General features: G+C 60.2%; 2 protein-coding genes across 5 annotated transcripts; one reads left to right on the top strand and one right to left on the bottom strand.

Annotated features, from left to right (window-relative positions):
* Nucleotides 1–54: 54 nt before the first annotated feature.
* STAT6 (signal transducer and activator of transcription 6) lies at nucleotides 55–18,539 on the top strand. 3 transcript variants are annotated; one of them, XM_051832911.2, is made up of 23 exons: nucleotides 521–658; nucleotides 1,386–1,444; nucleotides 5,304–5,440; nucleotides 6,381–6,519; nucleotides 6,797–6,880; nucleotides 7,276–7,414; nucleotides 7,513–7,565; nucleotides 7,744–7,892; nucleotides 8,786–8,917; nucleotides 9,022–9,210; nucleotides 9,540–9,627; nucleotides 9,757–9,879; nucleotides 10,366–10,458; nucleotides 10,698–10,904; nucleotides 12,956–13,050; nucleotides 13,165–13,301; nucleotides 13,602–13,748; nucleotides 13,949–14,012; nucleotides 14,121–14,222; nucleotides 14,371–14,460; nucleotides 16,847–16,912; nucleotides 17,001–17,126; nucleotides 17,219–18,539. In XM_051832911.2, exons 3-23 carry the CDS (start codon nucleotides 5,325–5,327, stop codon nucleotides 17,406–17,408), a joined length of 2,529 nt encoding a protein of 842 aa, XP_051688871.1. In that variant the 5' UTR covers nucleotides 521–658; nucleotides 1,386–1,444; nucleotides 5,304–5,324; the 3' UTR covers nucleotides 17,409–18,539. The 3 variants fall into 3 exon arrangements, with proteins under 3 accessions (XP_002720983.1, XP_008272420.1, XP_051688871.1); XM_002720937.5 differs by lacking the exon at nucleotides 1,386–1,444 and having other exon boundaries at nucleotides 55–658; XM_008274198.4 differs by lacking the exons at nucleotides 521–658; nucleotides 1,386–1,444 and adding an exon at nucleotides 76–205.
* NAB2 (NGFI-A binding protein 2) lies at nucleotides 18,467–24,600 on the bottom strand. 2 transcript variants are annotated; one of them, XM_002720926.4, is made up of 7 exons: nucleotides 23,938–24,595; nucleotides 21,652–22,525; nucleotides 21,249–21,382; nucleotides 20,883–20,934; nucleotides 20,656–20,788; nucleotides 20,249–20,440; nucleotides 18,467–19,282 (listed from the first exon to the last, which is right to left on the bottom strand). In XM_002720926.4, the coding sequence occupies exons 1-7, from the start codon at nucleotides 24,018–24,020 to the stop codon at nucleotides 19,173–19,175; spliced, it is 1,578 nt and encodes a 525-aa protein (XP_002720972.2). In that variant the 5' UTR covers nucleotides 24,021–24,595; the 3' UTR covers nucleotides 18,467–19,172. The 2 variants fall into 2 exon arrangements, with proteins under 2 accessions (XP_002720972.2, XP_069908540.1); XM_070052439.1 differs by lacking the exon at nucleotides 20,249–20,440 and having other exon boundaries at nucleotides 23,938–24,600.
* Between the last annotated feature and the right edge of the window lie 458 nt (nucleotides 24,601–25,058).

Here is a 25,058-nt window from a genome sequence, read left to right as displayed (position 1 = left end):
CGACGTCCAGGGCGTGCCGGGCCCAGGAGGGAGGGGAGCCCCGGCTGCTTTTCAGGGTCCTCCGCTGGAGACAGCGCCGAGTGCAGAGGGGTTTCCTTTTCCAGAGGTGCTGGAAGCCCGGTGCCTCGTGGCCCCTAACCCCAGCCCTGGGCACAGTCTGAGCGCGAGAGTCAGGCAGTCTGGGGCCGCCCGTCTCGGCTTGAGAGTAGGTGACTCAGAAAAGTTGATCACTTTTGAGGGGGCCAGAGTAGGTGGGGGTGGGCTCCCCTCCAGCCCGGCAGGAGCCCTGGCCTGTCGGCAGTCTCCCTCCCAGCCCGGGAGGCACACACGTTCACCCCACTTTCTTCCTCTTCCTCCTCCGGCCCACTTTCTCTTCTCTGTGTCGTCAGAGCTCCAGGGAGGGACCTGGGTAGACTGAGAAGCCGGAAACAGCGGGCCGGGGCAGCTACTGCTTGCACCGAAGAGGAAGGCCAGAGAGAGGGGGAGAGAGAGAGAGAGAGAGAGAGAGAGAGAGAGAGAGAGTTTTGTTCTCTCTCTGGTGGTGGTGGAGGAGGAGGGGGTGCCTGCCGGGCAGCCCCGAACTCGTGGACAGAGCTCCAGCCCCATGGGGCCTGGCAGTGCCTGCTGAGAGGGAGAAGACAGCGGAGGGGTTGCCAAGGTGAGGGGATGTCTGGGAGGCGGGCAGGGTGGGGGTCCTGGGTGCGTGCGTGTGGGGCTCCTGCTCTGGGCGGGGTGTGGGGGCCCAGCTCTGGGCCGCAGGGAGGTTTGGCAGCTTCCAGCAGCCAGAGTTGTCGGGGGTGAGTACAGGCCTCGTCACACCCACCCCCTGGGGCACTCTCCCCCACACCTGCCGGGACACCTCCAGAGCAGGGAAGTTAGGGAGAGCAGGCTGCAGGGAGGGGGCGCCCCTCTGCCCTCTGGGGCGGGGGAAGGGGGGAAGCGCCGGCCCCTCCGCAGAAGGTTGATGCCAGGGCGCAGTGGGTCCCGGTAAGAGCCCCATCCTGTCCTCGCCAAATGTTCCTGTTCAAGGGTGTGGCTGAGGGTGAGCGAGCCCCAGAAGTAGACCTCATGGTGCCCGGGTCGAGGGGGAATTTCCCCCTCAAACTGCTCCACGCTTGGCTGCTGCAGATTTCCCTGCGGGCGGGCGGCGGCGTGGAGTTAACCCTCCTTGCGCTGAGCCAGCCCCGCCCCCAACCCCATATATTCCTGGGGCAACCCAGAAGCGGGCGCTCTCCTGACTCTGGGTCCTGTGGCCCCGCGGCCCGAAAACTCGGGATCACCCAGCCCCTAGGAGGTCCTGGATGTCTGGCTCCCCGACCCTGTTTGGGAGGGAACCTTGGCCCCGCCCCCTGACACGGAGGTTCCTCCCTCTCTGCCTCTTTCAGGGGGCTGGAGGCCAAAGGGGCCCTGGGCCTGGCCAGGCCGATGGACTCAGCCTTTTTAAGTGAGTCGTCCCGATGGTTGGAGAAGGGGTGGAAATTTGAAGCCAGGGCTGTGCCAAGAGGAAAGGGGGGCTGCCTATTACTTGGGAATCACCCCAGTCCCCAGTCCCCAGCAGGGCAGGGGCAGGGGGTCAAAGGCCTAGAATCCTAGCATCCTCGTGGAGTGGGGCTGTGGAGGGGAGAGAGGGAAGGAGTTCTGCCTTGAATTTGAAACCCGGACCAGCAGTGTTCGGGAAGGTGCCCAACCCCTGGGGCTGGGGAGAGAGAGGAGAGGCCTGCGGGAGGAGCCTCTGGCCTTGGGAGGAGAAGAGCTGAGAGTGGGGATGGGGGGGAGGGGGAGAAGGGCCAGAGGGTTTGGCACAGCTGTGTCCAGTGAAGGGGCATCTGTTTTCCATCCCTTTGGGAGTCCTGGGATGGGGAGAGGCCGCATGTTGGGGTTACCAAGTTAGGACAGACTCTGGGAGCTCCCTTCCCTGTCCTCTGGCTCGGCTCTGGGACAGGGCTAGCGTGAGAGCCCCGACCTGGGAGACCCGTGGGGAACCTCTGGCTCGCCCAGCCCACCCTGTAGAAATGGGAGGTAGCCCTGTCCCCTGCTGCCCCGCTGTGCCTTTCCCCTCCCCCTCGCGTCTCGCCCTCTCTGTCTGCTCACTCTTCACTCCAGGCTCCCACCCCCCTCTTCCTCCAGCCTCTCTCACCCTCTCTCCTCCTCAACAGTTTCACTTTTTCTCTGTCTCTTCTCCCTCAAGACTCCTCCCACCCTCCCTCCATGCTTCTCAGGACGAGGGATTTGGAGCTGGAAGTAGTCCTCGGGGTGCTGGCCTCACACTTGTTGAGTGACTCCGGGCATGTCAAGGACCTTGCTGATCCCTGAGTTCCTCCCCTGTGGAAAGGGAGAGTTATATATTTTAGAATTGGTTGTGAGTCTCCAATGAGCTAATGCACTGAGTGTAGTGCTTCCTAGAGTAAGTACGTAAGAAATGGTAGTTGTTACTCTACCGTCTTCTTCATCATCTAGCCTGATGGCTTCCAGATTATCTTATGGAGTCCTAGAATAAAAAAAAAATTTCTTGGCCGATGCCGCGGCTCAATAGGCTAATCCTCTGCCTGCGGCGCCGGCACACCGGGTTCTAGTCCCAGTCAGGGTGCTGGATTCTGTCCTGGTTGCTCCTCTTCCAGTCCAGCTCTCTGCTGTGACCCAGGAAGGCAGTGGAGGATGGCCCAAGTGCTTGGGCCCTGCACCCACATGGGAGACCAGGAGAAGCACCTGGCTCCTGGCTTCAGATAAGCACGGTGCGCCGGCCGCAGCGCACCGGCCGCAGCGCACCGGCCGCAGCGGCCATTGAGGGGTGAACTAATGGAAAAGGAAGACCTTTCTCTCTGTCTCTCTCTCTCATTGTCCACTCTGCCTGTAAAAGAAAAAAAAAAAGATGTCTTTATTTGAAAGGCAGAGAGGGACACCTTCCATCTGCTGGCTCACTCCCCCAAATGCTTCCAACGAGCCGGTGCTAGGTCAGGCTGAAACCAGGAGCTTGGAACTCCATCCAGTGCTTCCACATGAGTGGCAGGGACCCGAGCACTTAGGCCATCATATGCTGCCTTCCTGGGAGCATTAGCCAGAAGCTGATACAGCACGGGATCCAGGGCTGGGACCAGGCACTCTGATATGGGATGTGAGTGTCCCAGGTGGCGGCTACACCCGCTGCACCACAATGCTGGCTGGTTTTAAATTTTATGTATTTAGGGGCCAGCACTGTGGCACAGCAGGTTAAAACCCTGGCCTGCAGTGCTGGCATCCTATATGGGCGCCGGTTTGAGTCCTGGCTGCTCCACCTCTGATCCAGCTCTCTGCTATGGCCTAAGAAAGTGGTAGAAGATAGCCCAAGGCCTTGGGCGCTTGTACCCATGTGGGAGACCCGGAAGAAGCTCCTGGTTCCTGACTTTGGGTCAGCTCAGATCCGGCTGTTGTGGTCATTTGGGGAGTGATCCAGCAGATGGAAGTCCTCTCTCTCTCTCTCTGTCTCTTTCTGTAACTCTGTCTTTCAAATAATAAATAAATCTTTAAAAATATGTATTTATTTGAAAGAAAGAGATCACCCATTCTTAAATGCTCACAACAGCCAGGTGTGGGCCAGGCGGAAGCCAGGAGCCAGGAACCCAGTCTGGGTCTCCCACATGGGAGGTAAGGAATCAAATACTTGAGCCATCACCTGCCACCCTCCAGGGTGAACATTAGCGGAAGCTGAATGGAGAGGAGTCGCGACTCAAACCCGGACACTCCGTAGTCCTGAGCAGCAGCCAGACCCCTGCCCCAGAGTTCGAGAACTCTGAGAAGTTTCTCTAGGGACACCTTTGGGGTGAGGAGGTGGGAGAGGAAAGAAGAAACAGGAGAGTTCTCCACACGCACTCTCTGGAGAGCAGCTCTAATTTTACACCTTCTGTGTGCAGAGGCTCCCCCTTAGCTGCGGTTCCCCTTTCCAGGGTTTCAGTTACTGGCAGCAAACCGAGGCCTGAAGATATGAAGTGGAAAATATCAAAATACGATTCATAGACCTTAAAAGACTTTTTTACAGTACATGGTTCAACTTGTATCCAGGTTATGATTAGCTATCGTTAGTGCTTTCCTGTGCATAATTTATAAACTGAACTTTATCATAGATGTGTATACATGCATAGCAAAAATATATGGCATATGCAGGGCTCAGTTTCAGGTACTATCTGGTTTCAGGCCTCTGAGCAACATTTTGGAATGCATCCCCCATGGCTAAGGGGGAATAGCTGGCATTGAGATCCCACAGATCAAAAACTACAATTGTCTACCTTAAAAAAAAAAAGATTTATTTTATTTATTTGGAAGGCAGAGTCAAAGAGAGGCAGAGAGAAAGAGAGAGAGAGAGAGAGAGAGAGAGAGAGAGAGAATCTTCCATCCACTGGTTCACTCCCCAAATGGCTGCAGCAGCTGGAACTGGACCAATCTGAAGCCAGGAACCAGGAGCTTCTTCCGGGTCTCCCACGTGGGTGCAGGGGCCCAAGCACTTGGGCCATCCTCTACTGCTTTCCCAGGCCATTGCAGAGAGCTGGATCAGAAGTGGAGCAGCCAGAACTCAAACCGGCGCCACTATGGGATGCCTGCATTGCAGGTGGCAGCTTTACCCGCTACACCACAGCACTGGCCCCTGTCTACTTCTTTTTAAAGTGTGGAATGTTCTCCCTTTGAAACCTCCCATTTAATGGATGGGAAGATTGAGACCCATTGAAGGGAGGCGCTCTGCGCACAGAACCAGAGCTGGAGCTGGCGCTGCAGCTCAAACCATGTCGCAGAACTCTCCCCAGGGTGGGCATTCGGCCTAGCAGGCACAGCACCCGCTGAGACGCCCGCATCCTGTGTCAGGGTGCTGGGTTGGAATCCTGGCTCTGCTCCTGATTCTGACTTCTTGATAATGCAAGTGATGGCTCAGGTAGCTGGGCTTCTGCCACTCATGTGGAACACTTGGATTGAGTCCCAGCTTCTGGTTCCTGGCTTCTGCTTGGCCCAGCCTCAAGTTTTACAGGCATTTGGAGAGTAAACCAATAGATGGGAGCTCTCTTCTGCCTGTCTGTCTGTCTCTCAAACACGTAAATAAAAAATTAGGAGAGCACTTTCCTTATGTCTCTGTCTCCCATGTCCCCACCCCTCAGGCTGCAGCTGAGCTCTCGCCACCGCCGATGACCCGGTGTCCACTGCTGAAGGCATTGGCCACATGGCTCCTGGTTTGAGGGGTTCTGGCCGTGGGCAGGGCTGGCTAACGGCAGTCCCTGGAGGCTCCAGAAAACAGGCTGTGTTTCTTGGCCACCACTCGGAGTGGTTCTGCTCCTTTCTTCCAGGCACCCTCCAAACCCCACATCATGTCTCTGTGGGGTCTGGTCTCCAAGATGCCCCCAGAGAAACTGCAGCGACTCTACGTCGACTTCCCCCCACACTTGCGGCATCTCCTGGGAGACTGGCTGGAGACCCAGCCCTGGTGAGTCCTGGCTGCCCCATGCTGATCCCCCCAGCCCATCCTCTCTCTCTGATGAGATCTTCCCCTCGCCATGGAATTCGGGACTTGGGGGCGGTTATTCCCCATGTGGTCGTCTGAATTTAGTGAGTGACTCTGTATCCCATCCTGACCAGGCTGTGCGTGTGGATGTGGACAATCCCCGCCCTGCCCCCTGCACCCCCAGTCCAGGGCCTTAGGAGGCTAAGCCAAAGAGGAGGGTGTCGCTCCCCGTCTTCGTGGAGGAACGACACTAAACCCTGCCTAGGCTTCATATCCAAGTCACGGCACCAATATGTTGCTCCCCCTCTTCGTGGAGGAGCGACACTGAACCCTGCGCTGTTCTTTTGTCTGCTCGGCCCTTCCCGGGTTTGCTGCTGGTTCTTCCCGGGTTGGCTACCGACCCTTCCACCTCCGTGGAAGGGCGGTTCCCCCTGCCACTTTCCCCACTTCCGCGGGGGAGCGGCACACTGCCGGCCGGCTCTCTCGGGGGCTGCACAGGTGTTCCTTCAGATAGATGTTCCTGGTGCATGTTGTCTCTCTCCTCCTTTATAGTCCTCTTCCACCAATCCCAACTCTGCTACCCATACGCCGAGTACGCTGCTCTCCTCCAATCAGGAGCAGGTCCTGCTGTTTATTGGTTGAACTGGAGGCAGCTGTGTAGAAGTTGTTTACTCCTCTTCCAGCGCCATATTGTGGGAGAGCAGATGCATACAATAAGTCTTAATTCGAGTAACAGTCTAGTCCCAGTTGCTCCCCACAGGAGGGCAGTCAGGGCTGGGCAAGGGCACTTCTCACAACAGCTGCAAGACTGGGGGATGAGGGTCAAGGGTGACGGCCACAGAGGGCCTAGACGGAGGACAAGGAGGAGGAAAGACACCGTATTGCACATGGTCAGGGGAGCCTCATAGTCATCTTTCCACAGGGAGTTCCTGGTCGGCTCGGACGCCTTCTGCCTCTCCATGGCTAGCGCTCTCTTTTCAGCCACGGTCAAGCGCCTCCAGACCTCAGCGGGAGAGCAAGGCGAGGGGAGCGCCATCTTGCAACCCATCAGCACCCTGGAGGTGGGGCCAAGGGGAGGGGCCGAGGAGGCTGAGCTGGGGTGAACAGTGGGTGCTGGGAGACAACTGATGGGATGTTGGAGGCAAACTGGTGTTCCTGTGGTTAGCTATTACCTAACATGCAAAACAGATTGTAAAAGTATGCCAATGCATGAAAACTTCCGGACTCCACGGTTGTGCTGTCTGTCAGCACTCTTGACAGTGAGGGCCTGGGGGCTGGAGGGAGGAAAAGGGCAGGGCTGAGAGCCAGGCTAACTGCCCACTACCCTCACTTTCACAGAGTGTATATCAGAGGGACCCCCTGAAGCTGGTGGCCATTTTCAGACAAATTCTTCAAGGGGAGAAAAAAGCTGTTATGGAACAGGTACCATGTGATACCCCCCTTCTGCCCCAATGCAACTCCCTGGGACTTTCATTTGAGCATGAGAAAGTAGAAAGAATTTGAACCTCACGAGCGGGTCAGTGTTCAAGACCCAGGGTGAGCAGAAGAGGTTCCTGAGGCCAGAGTGAACTCCACGCCAAGTTCAAGGATGCTTCCAAAGGGAGGCTGAGGATAATGAGGCCTGGGGGTGGGTATAGGGCAAGCGGTAAGGAGCTGGTGCTGCTGGGAGAAAGGTCCCGTGCTCAGGGGATCACAGAGGGTCAAGGAGAACTGCCACAGGGGAGAAGGCAGCAGGGTAAGGGGAGGGTCCCCGTCCTGGCCAAGTGCAGGGGGGTGGCAGGACATCTCACCTGTTGGCATCTCTCCCTCCTGCGCAGTTCCACCACCTGCCAATGCCCTTCCACTGGAAGCAGGAAGAGCTCAAGTTCAGCACAGCCCTGCAGAGGCTGCGGCACCGAGTGGAGGAGGCCCACCGTCTCCGGGACGCCCTGCAGCAGGGGCCTGAGGCCGGCCAAGGTAGGAGCCCGGGCCTGGAGCCAGAAGAGGGTCCTGAGGAGGATGTGGGGGTGCTCCTCCCATCTATCTGCATCCCTGATTTCCACCCCCACCCTCAGTGTCTCTGCACAGCTTGCTGGAAACTCCTGCCAATGGGACAGGCCCAAATGAGGTGAGTAATGGCCTGAGAGGTGGAGACTGCGCTCAAAGTGCAGCTGCTCAGATGGCGATTAGAGCTCAGAGAGACACAGCCTGGGGAGGGGGCGCTACAGTGAGGAGAGCCCTGTCCGGAGAGCTGGGTGAGGACGCGGCAGCAGGCAATCCTAGCTGGGGCCCCTCCCTGCCTGCAGGCGCTGGCCACGCTGCTGCAGGTGGCCGTGGGGGAGCTGGAGGCAGCCCAGGCCTTGGTGCTGAAGAGGATCCAGATCTGGAAGCGGCAGCAGCAGCTGTCAGGGAATGGCGCACCCTTTGAGGAGAGCCTGGCCCCGCTGCAGGAGAGGTTGGCTCACGGCGATGGGGAAGGGGGAGGGCTGGGGGTGGGCACCTGCCTTCCCGGCTAGAGGGCCCATGGGTGTGAGAAGCCAGGAGGGAGGGCTTGGAGGGGACTGAGACTCAGAGAAGCCAGCTCCTGCAGGGCTGTGTACACTGCAGTTCCGGCCGCAGCCTGTAGAGGGTGCCCTGTTGGGGAGGGCACAAGTCGGGGCTTATTCAAGTCCTGCCTCTCTCTCCAGGCTTCAGGCTCTGAGGAGTAGGGAGCCTTTTAAAAATATTTATTTACTTATTTATTTGAAATGCATAGCAATAAAGAGGGAGAGACAAAGTGGGGGAGGGGAGACAGAAAGAGACTGAGATCTTCTATTGACTGGTTCACTACCCAAATGGCCACAATGGCCAGGACTGGTCTAGGCTGAAGCCAGAAGCAACAAACTCCTTCTGGGTCTCCCATGCAGGTAACAGGGGCCCAAGCACTTGGACCATTCTCTGCTGCTTTCTCAGAATCATTAGCAGGAAACCGGATTGAAGTGGAGCAGCTGGAACTCGAACCAGTACTCCCATATGGGATGTCCATGTTGCAGGCAGCAGCTAAATAGCTTTGCTCAATGCTGGCCCTAGGAGCCTGATAGGCAGGGGGGCATCTTCCAGTTTACTCAAAAGCACTCTTTGTGCTGGGAGCTGTCCTGGGTCTCAGAGCTGGGGAAGAGATGGCCAGCTTTCCACAGGGGGTGTGGTCCCTTAGACTGAGCCTCTTGCCCTGAGCCAAGGCAGGTCCCAGAACCACCTTCCACCCAGGCCCACCTGCACACCTGCTTTCTCTCTGGGTTAGGGGAAGGGGGTCTGGGCCAGAGCAGGCAGCCTGAACCCTGCGCCCCCTGACCGTGGTCCTGGCCCCAGGTGTGAGAGCCTGGTGGACATTTATTCCCAGCTACAGCAGGAGGTAGGGGCGGCTGGTGCGGAGCTGGAGCCCAAGACCCGGGCCCCGCTGATCAGCCGGCTGGATGAAGTCCTGCACACCCTGGTCACCAGGTGTGTCCTGGGAGCCCCCGGGGATGGAGGGGGCCAGAGTCAAGTGACAGGCCCGGGAGGAGCCAGCCCGTACCTCCCCTCCATGACCTCTTCACTCCTCCCAGCTCCTTCCTGGTGGAGAAGCAGCCCCCCCAGGTTCTGAAGACCCAGACCAAGTTCCAGGCAGGGGTCCGATTCCTGCTGGGCCTGCGGTTCCTGGGGGCCTCAGCCAAGCCTCCGCTGGTCAGGGCTGAGATGGTGACCGAGAAGCAGGCGAGGGAGCTGAGTGTGCCCCAGGGACCTGGCACTTCTGCGTAAGCTGGAGCTGGACCAGGGGCCGGAGGGGGTCTCGGGAGTGATGGAGGCTCTAAGAGGAGCCTGTGGGGCTGGCACCATGGAGTGGGGTGATGGGGAGGGAGGCACGTGGGTGTGGAGACCCCATTGAGCAGGACAGAGAAAAGGCAAGGACCCATTCAGGGCTGGAAGGGAGTGGGGACGCCATGATTTGGCTGTGATGGGGACTCCTCCCTTAAGAGCCCAAGCAGGGACGTGGAGACTTAGGGCCAGTGGCAGTGAGCGTCCCCGCCGTGGACCACAGCCCCTCCGTGTACCTGGCTCACACGCTGTCCCGCCCGCCCGGCAGAGAGAGCACAGGAGAAATTCTCAACAACACCGCGTCCCTGGAGAACAGCATTCCTGGGAACTGCTGCTCCGCCCTCTTCAAGAACCTGGTGAGGGGCCCCAGGGGGCCGGGGCTCCTCAGACGCTGGGACTGTCCCTGGAGAGGAGGCTGGGGAGCCCCAGGGCAGCGGCCTCTGCCCTCACGCCCTCACCCCTGCTCTCCCTCCGCCCACCGGCAGCTTCTGAAGAAAATCAAGCGGTGTGAGCGGAAGGGCACCGAGTCGGTCACCGAGGAGAAGTGTGCTGTGCTCTTCTCCACCAGCTTCACGCTGGGCCCTGGCAAAGTCCCCGTCCAGCTCCAGGTGAGCCGCAGCCCTGCCCCACGCCGCTGGGGGCGGGGTGGGGGGGGGCAGCCTGCTGTCGCCTCTGGGATTCACGCAGGCGCACTGGAGCAGGGGAAGCTCGCAGCAGGAAACTGGGTGGTCCAGCACTTACTAAGCACTCGCTTAATGGACCAGGGCACTCGCTGGTGCAACACACACACATTTGGGTTTCTCAGAGGCTTTATGAGACGGGCTCTGTTACCAGCTATCATTTGACAGATGAGGCCGTTGAGACAGAGAGAGGTTGAGGCATTTGCCCAGGTCACACAGCTCCTAAGTGTTTATCACCTGGAATTCAGGCTGCACAGACCCCTTCTCTCTAAGAGCCTGCCTGAGCTGCAGGCTAAAAGCATGCCAGGAGCTTTAACTGCCGGGGTGAGAGTCCCTTCAGCTCCCAGATGCTCAGAGCCAGCCCCGGCCAGCCCTGCTGCTCTGCTAAGAGGAGACTCTCCTCACCCCCTCCAGGCCCTGTCTCTGCCCTTGGTGGTCATCGTTCATGGTAACCAAGACAACAACGCCAAAGCCACCATCCTGTGGGACAATGCCTTCTCGGAGATGGTGAGAGAAGACCCAGGAGAAGGCCGCGGCAGGGTGGGGCTGGGGGGTGGGCGGCTGGCACCAGCGAGTGGGCCTGCTTCCCATTTCCAAGCTCTCCCACCCAGGCTTAAGCACAGTTGTGCTGGCGCACTGTGAGCCCTCTGTTGAGAAGCCGCTGTGTGCGTGTGCGGAGGGGCAGGCTCTGCCTATGAACACGGGATGATGGCCTGGAGTGCTCGCTCCTTCCCTCTTCCTCCCAGGACCGTGTGCCTTTTGTGGTGGCTGAGCGTGTGCCCTGGGAGAAGATGTGTGAAACTCTGAACCTCAAGTTCATGGCCGAGGTGGGGACCAACCGGGGGCTGCTCCCAGAGCACTTCCTCTTCCTGGCCCAGAAGATCTTCAATGACAACAGCCTCAACGTGGAGGCTTTCCAGCACCGCTCTGTGTCCTGGTCACAGTTCAACAAGGTCCTTCCCTTGCCCTTCCGACCTCCCCCTCAGAGCTCCTCACCGCTGCACCACTCAGGGCTGCCGAGCCCCCTCCCCGGGGACCCTCCCCATGCCCTGGAAGCCAGCCAGCAGGAGGCCTCCTCTGACACCCCCAGGCTTGGCCTGGGAGCCCTCTGTCCCCTCTCTGGGGACTTGCCTGATTCTCCTAGATGGTGCATGGGCACGTCTGTGATTCAAAATGACTTGGACCCATTGAGAATACAGTTCCTACTGCCAACACCAGATGAAACCCCACAGGGTCACGTGCTGATCAGTTCCCACACACCAGGCAGGCACTCTGCTTGGTGCCCTGTGTGTGTTGGCTCACTTGATCCTTCTAGCACCCCTTTGGGACAGGTACGGCTCTTACCCCCATCTCATAGGAAAGGACCCTGAAGTTCAGAGCGGGTAGGTGGCTTATTCAAGGTCTCACAGCAAGTGAGTAGCATGATGAGGATGGAGCCCCGTATTCCTGACTCCTGTTCTCCTTTAAAGATTCACTGATTTGTTATCTGAAAGGGAGAATCACGGGGTGGAATGCGGAGAAAGAGGGATCTTCCATCCACTAGTTCACTCCCCAAATGGCCCTAACAGGCCGGGGCTGGGACAGGCCAAAGCCCGAAGCCAGGAACTCCAACTAGGTCTCCCACGTGGGTGGGTGGACAGCAAGAGGAGCAGCTGGAACTCAAACCAGCACTGCTGTGTGGGATGCCAGTGCTGCGAGCGGCACATTCACCATATTAAGCCACTGTGCCACAGCAGCGGCCCCTTATTCCTGCTCTTTTTAAAAAAAATTTTTTTTTCATTATTTTTGAGAGAGAGAGAGAGAGACAGAGAGAAAGGTTTTCCTTTCCATTGGTTTGTCCCCCAAATGGCCACTATTGCCAGTGCTGCGCTGATCCAAAGCCAGGAGCCAGGTGCTTCTTCCTGGTCTCCAATGTGGGTACAGGCACCCAAGAACTTGGGCCATCCTCCACTGCCTTCCCAGGCCACAGCAAAGAGCTGGACTGGAAAAGGAGCAAACGGGACTATAACCCGGTGCCCATATGAGATGCCGGTGCCGCAGGCAGAGGATTAACCAAGTGAGCCATGGCACCGGCCCCTATTCCTGCTCTTAACTACTGTATTTTATTGCCTTCAGAATGATGTGGCTCATTTGCAAGAATAGGGGAAAAAGAGATCTGGTGTCTTGGTTCACCACCAGCTGGGCGAACACTGCCATGGATGGCCCTTTAAAAAAAGAGGAAGAGGCTGGCGCCGCGGCTCACTAGGCTAATCCTCCGCCTTGCGGCGCCAGCACACCAGGTTCTAGTCCCAGTCGGGGCACCGGATTCTGTTCCAGTTGCCCCTCTTCCAGGCCAGCTCTCTGCTGTGGCCAGAGAGTGCAGTGGAGGATGGCCCAAGTCCTTGGGCCCTGCACCCCATGAGAGACCAGGATAAGTACCTGGCTCCTGCCATCGGATCAGCGCGGTGTGCCAGCCGCAGCACGCTGGCTGCGGCGGCCATTGGAGGGTGAACCAACGGTAAAGGAAGACCTTTCTCTCTGTCTCTCTCTCTCACTGTCAACTCTGCCTGTCAAAAAAAATTTAATGAAAAAAAAAAAAAAAAGAGGAAGAAAGCAAAGCTCATGTGACCAGAGGATGTGCTGGCAAAGGAAGCAGGACAATGCCACTCAGCAAGTCACCTTCCTGCCAGGCCTCACTAGAGAGGGGGGTAGCACAGTGGTTGTGGGGGGGTTTCAGCGCCAGACCACCTGGGCTTGGAGCTGCTGCCTCTCACTGGCTGTGCAGACCTGGGCAAGTCCTTTGACCCTTTTGGGCTTCCGTTTCTGCCTGTGTAAGATGGAATGGTTATGGTACCTCCCACCACGACCTTGTAGAGGTCCCAAAGGTTAGCATGAGGAAAGGCCCCGGGGGAGTGGCTGGTCTCGGGCCCAGCTTGGTGGCTCAGCCCTCGCAGCCCAGTGCCCGCCCCGTCAGCCTCCAGCTCTGGCCTCCCCTGCTCACGCCAGCTTCCCGGGCATCTCACAGGAGATCCTGCTGGGCCGAGGCTTCACCTTCTGGCAGTGGTTCGATGGCGTCCTGGACCTCACCAAACGCTGCCTCAGGAGCTACTGGTCCGACCGGTGAGTCCCCAGCCCCCCCGCCCCCGGGGCTGGGGGGGAGCCTGAGCAGCTGAACCTGCTGCTCCCTCTGCGTCCCCAGTGCCTGCAGCCCGTCCCTTCCCTCCTCCCGGCCAGGCTGATCGTTGGCTTCATCAGCAAGCAGTACGTCACGAGCCTTCTCCTCGGTGAGCCTGACGGAACCTTCCTCCTCCGCTTCAGCGACTCAGAGATTGGGGGCATCACCATCGCCCACGTCATCCGGGGCCAGGATGGTGAGGTCACCCCAGCCGGCCCTCTGCCTCCGTGCCTGTGTCCTCCTGGGTTGCTGGGTGGGGTGGGGGGAGGCACTGTCTGGTCTTCCCTGATACCAACGCTGGTCTTGGGGAAGTTTTCCTAAGTCCAGCGCCTCTCCTCCCTCCATGGGCTGAACCTCCCGGTCTCACTGTGAGACCACGGGAATGAAAGGCCCCTCTACCTCTGCCCTGGTGGATTGAGAGGGGGGCCCACAGAGGGGGTGGGGGATGGGACCGAGGCCTGGACCGAGGGGACCCAGGGTCTCCTTCCTACCATAGGCTCCCCACAGATAGAGAACATTCAGCCATTCTCAGCCAAAGACCTCTCCATTCGCTCCCTGGGGGACCGGATCCGGGACCTCGCTCAGCTCAAAAACCTCTACCCCAAGAAGCCCAAGGATGAGGCTTTCCGGAGCCACTACAAGCGTGAGCTGGAGCTAGTGGCTCTGATGGCTTCGTGGCGCCCGCCCCCTCCCTGCTCCTGGCCGCCCCCTCTCCCTGCCTGCTCTGTGCCATTCCTGACTTGGCACCCTATTTTCATAGCCCCGCTTCTGCCTGCCACACCCTCCTTCCCCAACTCCCTCACCCTGGAGCACTCCATGGCTCCCCATTCCTTACCACAACAGCTGAACAGATGGGAAAGGACGGCAGGGGTTACGTCCCAGCTACCATCAAGATGACCGTGGAAAGGTGAGTGTGGCAGCGTGTCTGAGAGCTGGGGGCTGGACTTGACTGCAGGAAGGAGCGTGGCATCAGTCCTCGGCCAGTCACCTCACCCCGCCTCCCCGTCTCCTCCAGGGACCAGCCTCTTCCCACCCCGGAGCCCCAGATGCCTGCCATGATGCCCTCTTATGACCTTGGGATGCCCCTGGAGTCTGCCATGCAGCTGGGCCCAGATGTGTAAGGAGCACCAGGGACAGACAGGGCTTACAGGGGTGGGAAGAGTCCGGAACTTGCCTTTCCCTGAAAGGGATTCCTCTTCCCAAGGCAGGGTGTGGGGGAGTCTGGGAGAAGGGCTGGCATCAGGGGTTCTGTGTTCTTTCCCCAGGTCCCAAGTCTACCCGCCGCCTGCACACTCTATTCCCTACCAAGGCCTTCCCACAGAGGACTCAGTCGGGGTGTTGTCAGCCTTCCCGGAGTAAGTCGGAGCCTCTGGGTGTGGGGCAGGGGTGGGGATGCTGTGTCACTGCGTAGGGTGTGGCATTGGCATCACCAGGAGAGGCTGAGGCAACGTGTGCTCACTGCACAGGCTACATGTTGTAGGGTTTTTTGTTTTGTTTTGAAGGTTTACTTATTTTGATAAGCAGACTTACAGAGATATCTTCCAACCACTGGCTCACTCCTCAAATGGTTGCAATGGCCTGGGATGGGCCAAGCTGAAGACAGGAGCCTGGAACTCCATCCTGTCTCACGTGGGTGGCAGGGGCCCAAGTACATGGGCCAACCCCCACTGCCCTCCCAAGAGTATTAGCAGGGTGCTGGATTGGAAGCAGAGCTCATATGGTATGCTGGCCTCAGGTGGTGATGTAACCCACTGTGCCTCAACGCAGATCCCTGGAGGTAGTTAGGTCCAGAGTACCTTGGTTCGAATTTTGCCTCTGCTGCTTCCTGCCTTTGGCCAAGGTACCTCATTTCTGGTGTCTCATCTGTAATATGAGGAATAATAATGGTGACAGTCATAATCCCTGCCGCATGGGATTGTTGTGAAGGTTAGATGTGCGTTCATCAAATGCATAAAGCTGAGCTGCGTCCTTCACTGGAAACAAAGGCTAGGTAAATATTTTCTTTCTTGCCACTGAACTGAAATCCACTGTTTTCATTTGCTGTGTTGATTCCTTTTTTCTAATTATTTATTTGGAAGAGTTACAGAGAGAGACAGAAGAGAGAGAGAGAAAGAGAGAGAGACACTGCTGGTTCACTCCCCAGATGGCCACAAAAGCTGGAGCTGGGCCAGGGTGAAGCTAAAAGCATCCTCTGGGTTGCCCACTTGGTGCAGGGGCCCAAGCACTCAGACCATCTTCCTCTGCTTTCCCAGGCCACAGCAGAGAGCTGGATTGGAAGTAGAGCAGCCGGGACTCGAACCAGCAATCATATGGGATGCCAGTATCTCAGGCAACAGCTTTACCTGCTGTCCCACAGCACAGTCCCTGCTGTGTTGATTCTTTTTTTTTTTTTTTTTTTTTTTTTTTTGGACAGGCAGAGTGGACAGTGAGCAAGAGAGAGAGAGAGACAGAGAGAAAGGTCTTCCTTTGCCGTTGGTTCACCCTCCAATGGCCGCCGCGGCCAGCACGCTACGGCAGGTGCACCACGCTGATCCGAAGGCAGGAGCCAGGTGCTTCTCCTGGTCTCCCATGGGGTGCAGGGCCCAAGCACTTGCGCCATCCTCCACTGCACTCCCGGGCCACAGCAGAGAGCTGGCCTGGAAGAGGGGCAACCGGGACAGAATCCGGCGCCCCGACCGGGACTAGAACCTGGTGTGCCGGTGCCGCAAGGCGGAGGATTAGCCTAAGTGAGCCGCGGCGCCGGCCTCTTTAAAGATTTATTTATTTAAAAGTCAGAGTTACACAGAGAGAGGAGAGGCAGAGAGAGAGAGAGAGAGAGAGAGGGAGATAGAGGGAATGGTCTTCCATCTGATGGTTCACTCCCCAATTGGCTGCAATGGCCCAAGCTGCGCCAATCCAAAGCCAGGAGCCAGGAGCTTCCTCCAGGTCTCCTACACAAGGAGACTTGGGCCATCCTCCACTGCCTTCCCAGGCCACAGCAGAGAGCTGGATCGGAAGCGGAGCAGCCAGGTCTCGAACCAGCGCCCATATGGGATGCCGGCACTGCAGGCCAGGACATTAACCCACTGCGCCACAGCGCCAGCCCCTCTGTTGATTCTTAGCATTAATATGTGTGTGTGTGTGTGTGTGTGTGTGTGTATTTGTTTTATTTGAAAGACAGAGATCTATCTGCTGATTCACTTCCCAAATAGCCAAGGCTGAGCCAGGCTGAAGCCAGGAGCTTGCAGCTCAATCTGGGTCTCCGGTGTAGGTGGCAGGGACCCACTTGAGCCGTCCCTGCTGCCTCCCAGGGTGCACATTCACAGGAAGCAGCATTGGAAGCAGACTGGGGACTCCAGGCACACAGGCATTCTTATAGGGGATGTCGACGTCCCAAGCAGCGACTTAACGGCCAAATGCCCACCCCAGGTTTTCATTTATCCGTCTATCTTGCCCTTGAAGGGGCCTAGACATCTCTCCTCCCCAGTGAACCGTTTATTAACCCTCAGTCCAGTCACACCATTTCCCCTTCGGAGAGTTGAAGCCGAGATGGGGAGCAGCAGGCTTGGAACCACCGGAGTTCACAATCCAAAGAAATGCTGGACATCGGCTAATGCAACCTCCGGCACACACCCATGTCATAGCTGAAAAGACCGAGCTCAGTGTGGAGACGACTTGTGCGGGGCCACGTGGTCAGCGCGGCTAAGACGGGGAGAGCTGGAGCTGTTTCCGCCTCTGACTGTGACCTCCTTCTGCTTCCAGGACTCGCCTGCAGATATCCCCTAGCCTGAGCCAAATGAACCTGCCCTTCGTCCAGCCTCACCCCTCGTGAGTGGCAGAGCCCCTGCTGACCCCACGCTCCCCGTTCTTCAGCCCTCTCTGCCCCCTCCTCCTGATTCCCCTCTCCGGCCCCCAGCCTGCTGCAGTGCCAGCCTCAGGAGCATGCCGTGTCCAGCCCCAAGCCTCCGCTGTGCTCAGATGTGACTATGGCAGAAGACAGCTGCCTGGGCCAGCAGGTGGCAGGGTTCCCCCAGAACACCTGGTGAGTGGCGGCCTGGGTGGGGGGGTGGCTGAGAAGGGCCAGGGGAGCGCATGCCCTGCCCACCCCACCGCTTCTCCCCCTTCTCCTTGCAGGCCCAGTGAAGACATGTTCCCACCCCTGATGCCTCCCACGGAACAGGACCTCACCAAGCTTCTCCTGGAGGGGCAAGGAGAGGCAGGGGGAGGGTCCCTGGGACCCCAGCCCCTCCTCCAGCCTTCCCACTATGGGCAGACTGGGATCTCCATGTCTCACCTGGACCTAAGAGCCAACCCCAGCTGGTGAGCCCAGCTGGATGAGCCCAGGGAGACGGCTTTGCCACCGCCCTGTGGACCTGCCCTGGACACGGCTCCTGCTCCTGCCAAGCAGCAGACGGGGAGGCACCCTCCCAGCCCCACCCACCCTTTGGTCAGAAGGAAGACTCTGCTGGGAGAATGCATGGTGGGTGGAGCTGCTCCACTCCTTCCTTCCTACTGCACACCCCCATCCATCCCCTTCCAACAGTGGAAGGGAAGTTCTGGCTTCAAAGCAAGACATGCCCCAACATGCCTGCACCTGCAGCACACACATGCACACACAGCTCTCTGGAAGGTGGGGCTGAGCAGGCGAGGCTGGCCTGGGGCATGGGTTGGGGTGTGGAGGGCTCCTCTGCCCATCCCAAGCCAGGGTCCACGACACACTTCCAGAGACGTGCACACGCACTGGCACTGGAGGTTGAGATAGTGGGCCTGGGCCTGGGTCCTAGCCCTGGGGGAATGGGGAAGCTGTTCAGGGGGGACACTGGGTGGAAGGACAGGAGGGCTCTGGACACGTGGGTGTTGACAAGGTTTTGCCCAGATTAAGAAACAAACCCCAGCAGCCTCTGATGGAGGCTTTTGGTCTAACAGTATGCAGGAGCCCAAGGCCAAGTTCCTTTGTGTGCAGCTGCCCAAGTGTGTGTACCCAAGACATGTTAATGCAGATACTACACGTCAGTTATGTGACCACATACAATCTGTGCCTATCTTGCTTTTGCCCATGTTGACGACACAAATTTGGGAGTACAAGACACTGCACAGGACCCCAGCTGTTGTGCCGGCTAACGTATACTAACGCAACGTGCTGTGGTTCCAGTATGACTGTGCCCAGCTGGGTCCATGTGGCTATGCCAGCTACATGTGGCTGTAGCTTTAGGACCTCTGATGCTGCCCTCAGGGGCCAGGGAGTGTGAGTCTTTGGTCCAGGCTTGGCCCTCCATCGCTTCTTGTCTGTCCTGCCCCCTACACCACCAGCTTCTCTTCACTGTCCCAGCCTGGCCTGTCCCATCCCTTCTCTCTCTTGGGGTGGGGAAGGGGAGTCATAGATCCTAAGCCATAAAATAAATTTTATTCCAAAATAACAAAATAAATAATCTACTGTACACAATCTGAAAAGAAAGACGCTCTAACTGCTCAGACAGGTGCTGGGATCGAGCCCCCAGCTGGAGGAGACCCTGAGTGGACCCAGGCCTCCGAGGGGATCCCACATCCACCACCCACCCCTGCCAGAGGGCAGGGGGGAGCGCACTGCTGAGGACTTGGGGCGGGGAAGAGGTGTGGATGGGAGGCAGACTGCAGCACTTGTTAAAGTAAAGAGACAAACTAGAAGCACAAAGATGGGGAAGGGGCAGGGAGGAGGAGCAGGTCCAGTGTGCCCAGGCCCCCGGTTCTGGGGGGAAATTGTTGCCATTTTTAGCTGCTGGACCTCCCGGCGAAGTCCCCCTCCCCCATGTCCAGACTCAATCCAACTGCTCACAGCACCGCCGCCAGCATGGGAAGAATGGGAGTGAGCTGTGGGAGGAGGCGGGAGGCCTGGTCCCCTTGCTCTGGGTAGGGGCTGGGGGCACCACGCACCCTGCTCGGGTCCCCACACCAGGCCCCTGCTCGTTATTGCTTGAAGCCCCACAGTTTTACGCCCATGGAGCAGGTGGGGAGGCTGGAGAAGCTATGACTGGACTCCAGGGAGGGAGATCCCGGGGTCTGTGGGAGCCGAAAGTCTGGGGTCCCGGGTCCGGGGCCACCGGTCTGCCCCTCACTGCCGGCTGGCCTCGGCCTCCACCTTCACGCTGCTTCTGCGACCCTCCACCAGAGCGGGGTGGGGCCCCGGGGCAGGGCATCTGTCCAGCAGCCCTTCCTCGAATTCTGCAGGGGAGAAGGGGAGGTTAGAAGCCCGGGGCGGGGGCGAGACTGCTGACAACGCAGGGGCAGAAAGGGCTGGGAGGACAAGCTCGGGTCATTGAGCTTCTGCCTCCTGCCTGCAGGAGGGGGTGCGCACCCCAAGTGTGTGTGGAGCCCCCTCCCCTGCACGGCCCCGTGCAGCTCACTCGCTTGCTCTCTGCCTCTCCCGCCTCTGTTCTGCTGGAATTTCTGGTTCTGTAGGGAGCTGCGGGGGCGGCTTGGCTCTGACCTCTTCCCCTCCCCCCTTCCCAGGCTCAGCCACCCCCTCCCAGGCCCCCACCCACCCTGTCATGGCCCCCCAAGATTTTGGTAGCCAAATCAGGGGGGAACACAGGAAGCCAGCCTCCCAGCTCCTCCCTCAAGCAGAGCCCCCCTTCCAGTCCCCACCCCCACTTCCCACCCACACACAGTTTAAAAATACCAAGCCAGGGTTGGTGGCTTTGTCTGCTGCGTCACTCTCAGCCCAGCGCTGCCCAGCCCTCTGCTGGCCCACTCCCTCTTCCCCTATCCACACACAAAGCAGCCCCCTTGGGGCTCCCCTGCCGCCAAGCGGGGCAACCTGGTCCCCGCAACTCCCAGCCTGCTCCACCCTCCTGCACAGAGGGAAGTCCCAGTGAAGCTTTCCCTAGGTGCCTCTCCATTGCCCCTTCTCTGTAGCCCTGCGCCTGGGTCACAGAGCCACGACAGCCCTGATCCGCCCCGCGAGGACCACAGCCCTGATCCGCCCCACGAGGACCAGCCCGGCAGGCTCTGGCTCTCCTCAAGTCTCAGCCTGGCTGGCTGGAGCCAGACCCTCCTGCTGCCTCCCCACCCTCCTGTCCCCTCGGGTGAGGGTCTCCCTGGTCCTCCCACCTGGCCCCAGGCCACCTGGATTGCTGTGTAGGGCCCGAGTGGCCGGGGTGCTTGGGACAGCACTGCTGGCTGCCTCACCTGCGAGAGGTGGCTTTGCAGGCACACAGGGGCTGAGGCGGCCCACGCGGTCGTGGGAGACGAGGCGGGCGAGCCGCAGCCCCTCATCCATCAGTGTCTGCTGCAGGATGTGGCGGCTCCACAGCCCGTGGGCTGGCAATGCCAGAGGCAGGTCAGCAGGGGGCGGCGTCAGCCTTGGGCACGGCCCCACAGCTGTGGGCATGGGCACTGGTCAGGTAAGGGGCTGCAGCCAACGGAACCCCCACCCTCAACCGCAAAGTCAGACCCAGAGGCCCTCTGGTCCCCACTGAGCCCAGCACCTGAACCCTGTTGCAGGTAGCTGCCTCCCAGCTCATCGTCCCTCCCTACTCCCACCCTCTGACACCCCCCCCCCCAGTGGGGACAGGAGTGTCCTGGAGCACGCTCACCCTGCAAGTGTCCATCGAGACTCTCCCCGGACAGGCTGGCGCTGTCTTCCTCCAGGCTGGGGTGGTACGGGGGTGCATAGGGCTCAGGGCCTGGGGGAGGCTGCTGGATTTCAGAGTGACTCTGCTCTCCAACCTGTGGACACCCCAGATTGCGGAAGGGATGGAGAATGAGGGCCTGGCAAGGAAGGGGGTGGGGCAGCCCCCTTCAGGAACCCTAGAAAACACACCTCCTGTTTCAGTTTCTTCAGTGGGGGGCCTCCCAGTTCTTCAGGGTGCAGTCTGCAAAGATGGAGAGTAAGCCAGGTGAGGCTGGGCAGAGTCACGTGATGTGGCCAGAGACATGCATGGCTGAGAATTTCTGCAAAGAAGCTGGCTGGGGAGGGAGGAGTCTCCTGGCTAAGCACAGCTGCTATGGGGGAGGGGGGAGACCGAGATGAAAGGGATGGGGAAATAAGCCCTCAGATGAGCTGACCTGGCCAAAGGCAGGGCATGCAGGTGGCTGGGAAGCAGGCCTAGAGCTGCCTGAGCTGGAGCTTAGCCCATGACTCAACTCCTGGGCAGCACTCCAGGCTGGAAGGGGAAAGGGGTCTCACCTGGAGCCCTTCAAGGAGGACAGGTAGGTGCTCTCGCGGGCCACTTGACGGGACAGGGAGAAGAGCTCCACTCTCCGTAGCAAGAGCGTGTTGTCGCGCATGCAGAACTGGGCAGCAGCCTCGTTGATGGTCAGCTGTGGAGAGGGGGCAAGTCAGAGTCCCGGCTCCTCCCCCGCTGCCTTACCCAGACCTGCTCAGAGCCCTGCGCCCCGGGACAAGCGAGGCCCATCCGCAGGATGGTTGCTCGGGCTCTGACACCACCAGGCAGCTTTCTCTGGAGGACCAACACAGAACCACCTGGGGCCTCCTCCCCTGCACCTCTGCCAGCTCTGAGGATGGAAGCCCCGCGGCAGGGGGCCTGAGTTGAGGGCGAGCCCCCGCCCCCGGGGCCCAGGGGGCTCACCTCGTGCAGGCTGAGCTGCTTGCCCTCCCGCCGCTTGGAGTCGAAGCGGCCGTAGATGATGCTGTACTTGCGGATCTCCTCTTCTTTCTGGCTGTCGTTATCGTCCATCTCGAAGATGTGCCCCACGCTCCGTGCCAGCTTCTTATTCAGCTTCAGCAGCGACGTGACCTCCCCGGTGTCCCCCCTGGGGAAGCTCCGGAAGATCCTCTCCACGCTCTCCACCACCATGCGCACCATCTCTGGCTCTAGGCGGTCTGGACTCCCCCCAGTCCCACCCGCTGCCAGACCCACGGCCCCAGTCCCCTCAGGGACTCCTCCCCCTGCAGGTGGGGAGAAGGGAGGTGAGCCAGCCTCTTCTTCCCCTCCCGCCCCAACGTCTGATTCTGGAGTGCTCCGGCCCGGCCAGATCCGGGGGTCCCCCGTTCCAGGACCCCCCGGCAGTGGCGACAGCTTCTCTCCAAGTTCAAGGGGGCTCTTGGGGCTGAAACTGCGGGCACCGCCCGCCTTCTCTCCTGGGCTGCTGTGTCCATTGCTCATGCTGCCCTTCCGGGTACCCGCAGTCTCGGAGATCTTGAAGAGCGGGATGCTGGAGACAGGCACGGCAGGCACCGGCTGGCTGAAGAGCCCTGGATTGGTGGCCCACTCTCTCAGTGCCTTCTGCAGGCGCCGCACGTGGAGGGGCTTGGTGGCCATGCCCACAAGTGCCATGATCTCCAGGAACTCCTCCTCGCCGGCCTCACACAGCTGCTGCACGTCGTCCCCTCCCTGCTGGATGAACGTCTCATAGTAGGAGAGGAGATTGGCCCGCTGCAGGACCCGGTACAGCTGCAGCTCCCCCAGCGTCCGAGGCAGTGCCATGGCTCGGGCACTGGGCCTGAGAAGGAGGGGCGTGAGAGAAACAGTGAGTGCAAGGCCCCCGGCTGGGTACCAACCCACACTAACAATTGTTCTCTCTCTCCGTCGGTTTCTTCTCTCCCTCTGCCCAGCAGCGCCCAGCACTGAGCACAGACTCTGAGACTTGGGCACTACTCGGAGGCATTGACATGCCACTACATCCCACACTAGCCAGAAGCACCCAAAGCCAGGGCCTTGTTGGCGGGAGTCAAAGGCTCACCGCCCCCACCCCCACCCCATCCTCAGCTTTGCCCTTTCTGGCAGGGGTAAGAAGACCTTAGGCACACCCCTGGGATGGCTGGCCCTCCCTCTCTCCCCCAAAACACTTGGCCCTCACCTTCCACCCTAAACACCTCAACACAAGTGACATCACACACTAAGGGGAATGTCCCACTCATCCTTCCCACAGTGGACACTGGGGACCACTGCGAGCCACCTGCACTCCCTTGGGGGCATTCTACCAGGGTGGCTGGGAGGGAGGGGTGTGTCCCCTTCCCTGGTCTTCCCACTAGGAGCCAGGCTGACCCCTGCTCCTGTGCCCCTCAGCTAGCCCAGGGATCAGGCACTCCTGATGCACCTTAGCTCTCCACCCCGCCCCCTCCGCCCTCCCATGCTGCCCAGTAACCTCCCCTCGCGCCCCGCTGGCCCCTCTCCAAGCAGTGACCTTCCCCACTCACTCCCCTCTGTCCCTTCAGCTCAGACGGTGGGGGAGGGGAGGGGAGCTCGATTGTTCTGCTCTGGGGCCAATCCGCCCACACACACTCCCACAGCGGTAGCGTCTGTGGGCGAACCCCGCCTAGGGGCTCCCGCCTACTCTCGCCTCCCTTAATTTCCACCCACACTTTCAAGTGGAGTGGGGGAGCGGCTGCACACCCAGACGCCCCTCTTCACGCTGTGAACGAAGGGGCAGCAGGGGCAAAGGACGCCGAAGGCACCCCCTGGCTGCTCAGGGCTTTGCTGCTATTCCCGTAACTGAAAGGCGCCGACGTGTGCGGGACCCCCCCCGGGGGGGGGGCAGCGCTCGGCGCCAGCTGCAGACTGAGCCGGCTGAATGCGCCCCACCGGGTACTGTTGCCAACTCCAGTCCTTGGGCTTCTCCTGGCACTTGCGGACTCCCACAGTCTTTACAGGGGGCTCACACGCCAGTTCAGGCCCACCGAATAAACTGGGAATGGAGAATCAGGTGCCGCTCTTTCACATCAAGTTGCAGCGGATCCTCGGCTGCTCCCAGGGTCCCTTCATTCGAAGACGCACCCCCTTTTTTCATCAGTCTCCACCTCCCACCCCCGTCCCGGTTCCCCACGTCCTCGCCGCGACCTCCGCCCTCCGGACCCCACTCCCAGTCCAGCTCCACCCATCTCCACTCCCCGCTGTCTCCCTCTGCCCACTAACTTGAGTCTGGGCTGCGGGGTCCGGCGGGCGCTGTCCCCTCCGCCCGGCGGCTGCTCAGCTGTGGGGGAGGGCGCTCTGTGCATGGACGGCCGGAGACCACCCAGGCTGCCCCTCCGGATGCCCGGCGCTCGGCGCCTGCTGCGCGCTGCGCTCTTCCCTGCGCGCGATGCCGTGTCCACCGCTGTCCAGGCTCCGTCCCTCCCTCCACGTCCTCTCTCTCCGAGCCTCCGCGCCTCAGTCTGTGCCTCTACCCCCCCTCCCCGGCTGCTCTCGCCGCCTCTCAGCGCCTCCACCCCCGCAGGACGCACGGGGAGCGAGGCCCCGCGCTGCGCTGGCTGCCGGGCTGGCGGGCGGAGGGCGTGGGCAGAGCCGGGGGCTGGGGCCGGGGGCGGGGGGCGGGCGCCCGGGCCTCTCGGTCTCCGAGACGCCGCGGCGGAGAGACAGAGAAAGGCGGAGACTGGGGGGGAGGGGGTGTGGAGCGGGAGGCGGGGGCGGGAACTCGGAGCCGGGGAGCCGAGTTGGGGACCGAGGTGACCGAGGCCGGGCTGCGGAGGGCGGGCTTGGGGGCCCGGCGGGCGGGGCGAGGTCGCTCCATGCCGCCCACGCCGGATGCACAGCCGGCCCTCTCCGCACCCACGTACCCACGTGAGCGCCCCGCCGGCGACATTCCTACTCCCCCCCACCCCCCCGCCACCCCTACCTCTCCGAGAGGAGAGAGGAGTTGCACAACCACGCACAGGTACACAAAGACACGGGGAAGCGCAAGGACTGCACACGCGCCTCAACAACCGCGCGGACGCCCGCTACCCGCACGCAGGCCTCGCGCTGCCGTACGTGCGGATGCGGAGAGCCAGCCGGCGAAAGTTGGCGAAGGGCTCAGGGCGCGCGGCTCCTCCAGCGCGTGCCTCTCCTCCAGCAGTCTTGCGCTATAGGATCCCTTGGGTATCCCAGCCCTTCCCCTGCCCTCAAACGAAAAGATTGGAAGGGGCCGCTCTCGGAGACCCGGGCCGCCTCCATCTCTGCCGGCCTCGGGTCGTTGCTGAAGTTTTAAACAGGGATGGGCGGGCCATGCTAGAAGCCACCAATTCGGCGTGCGCGGCTCTGCCGCGCCAGGTTGGTTA

The sequence above is a fragment of the Oryctolagus cuniculus genome, chromosome 11 (genome assembly GCF_964237555.1).
Source record: "Oryctolagus cuniculus chromosome 11, mOryCun1.1, whole genome shotgun sequence".
Lineage (NCBI taxonomy): Eukaryota > Metazoa > Chordata > Mammalia > Lagomorpha > Leporidae > Oryctolagus > Oryctolagus cuniculus.
Note: the sequence above shows the minus strand (reverse complement) of the source record. Positions and strands in the feature narration are given on the sequence as shown.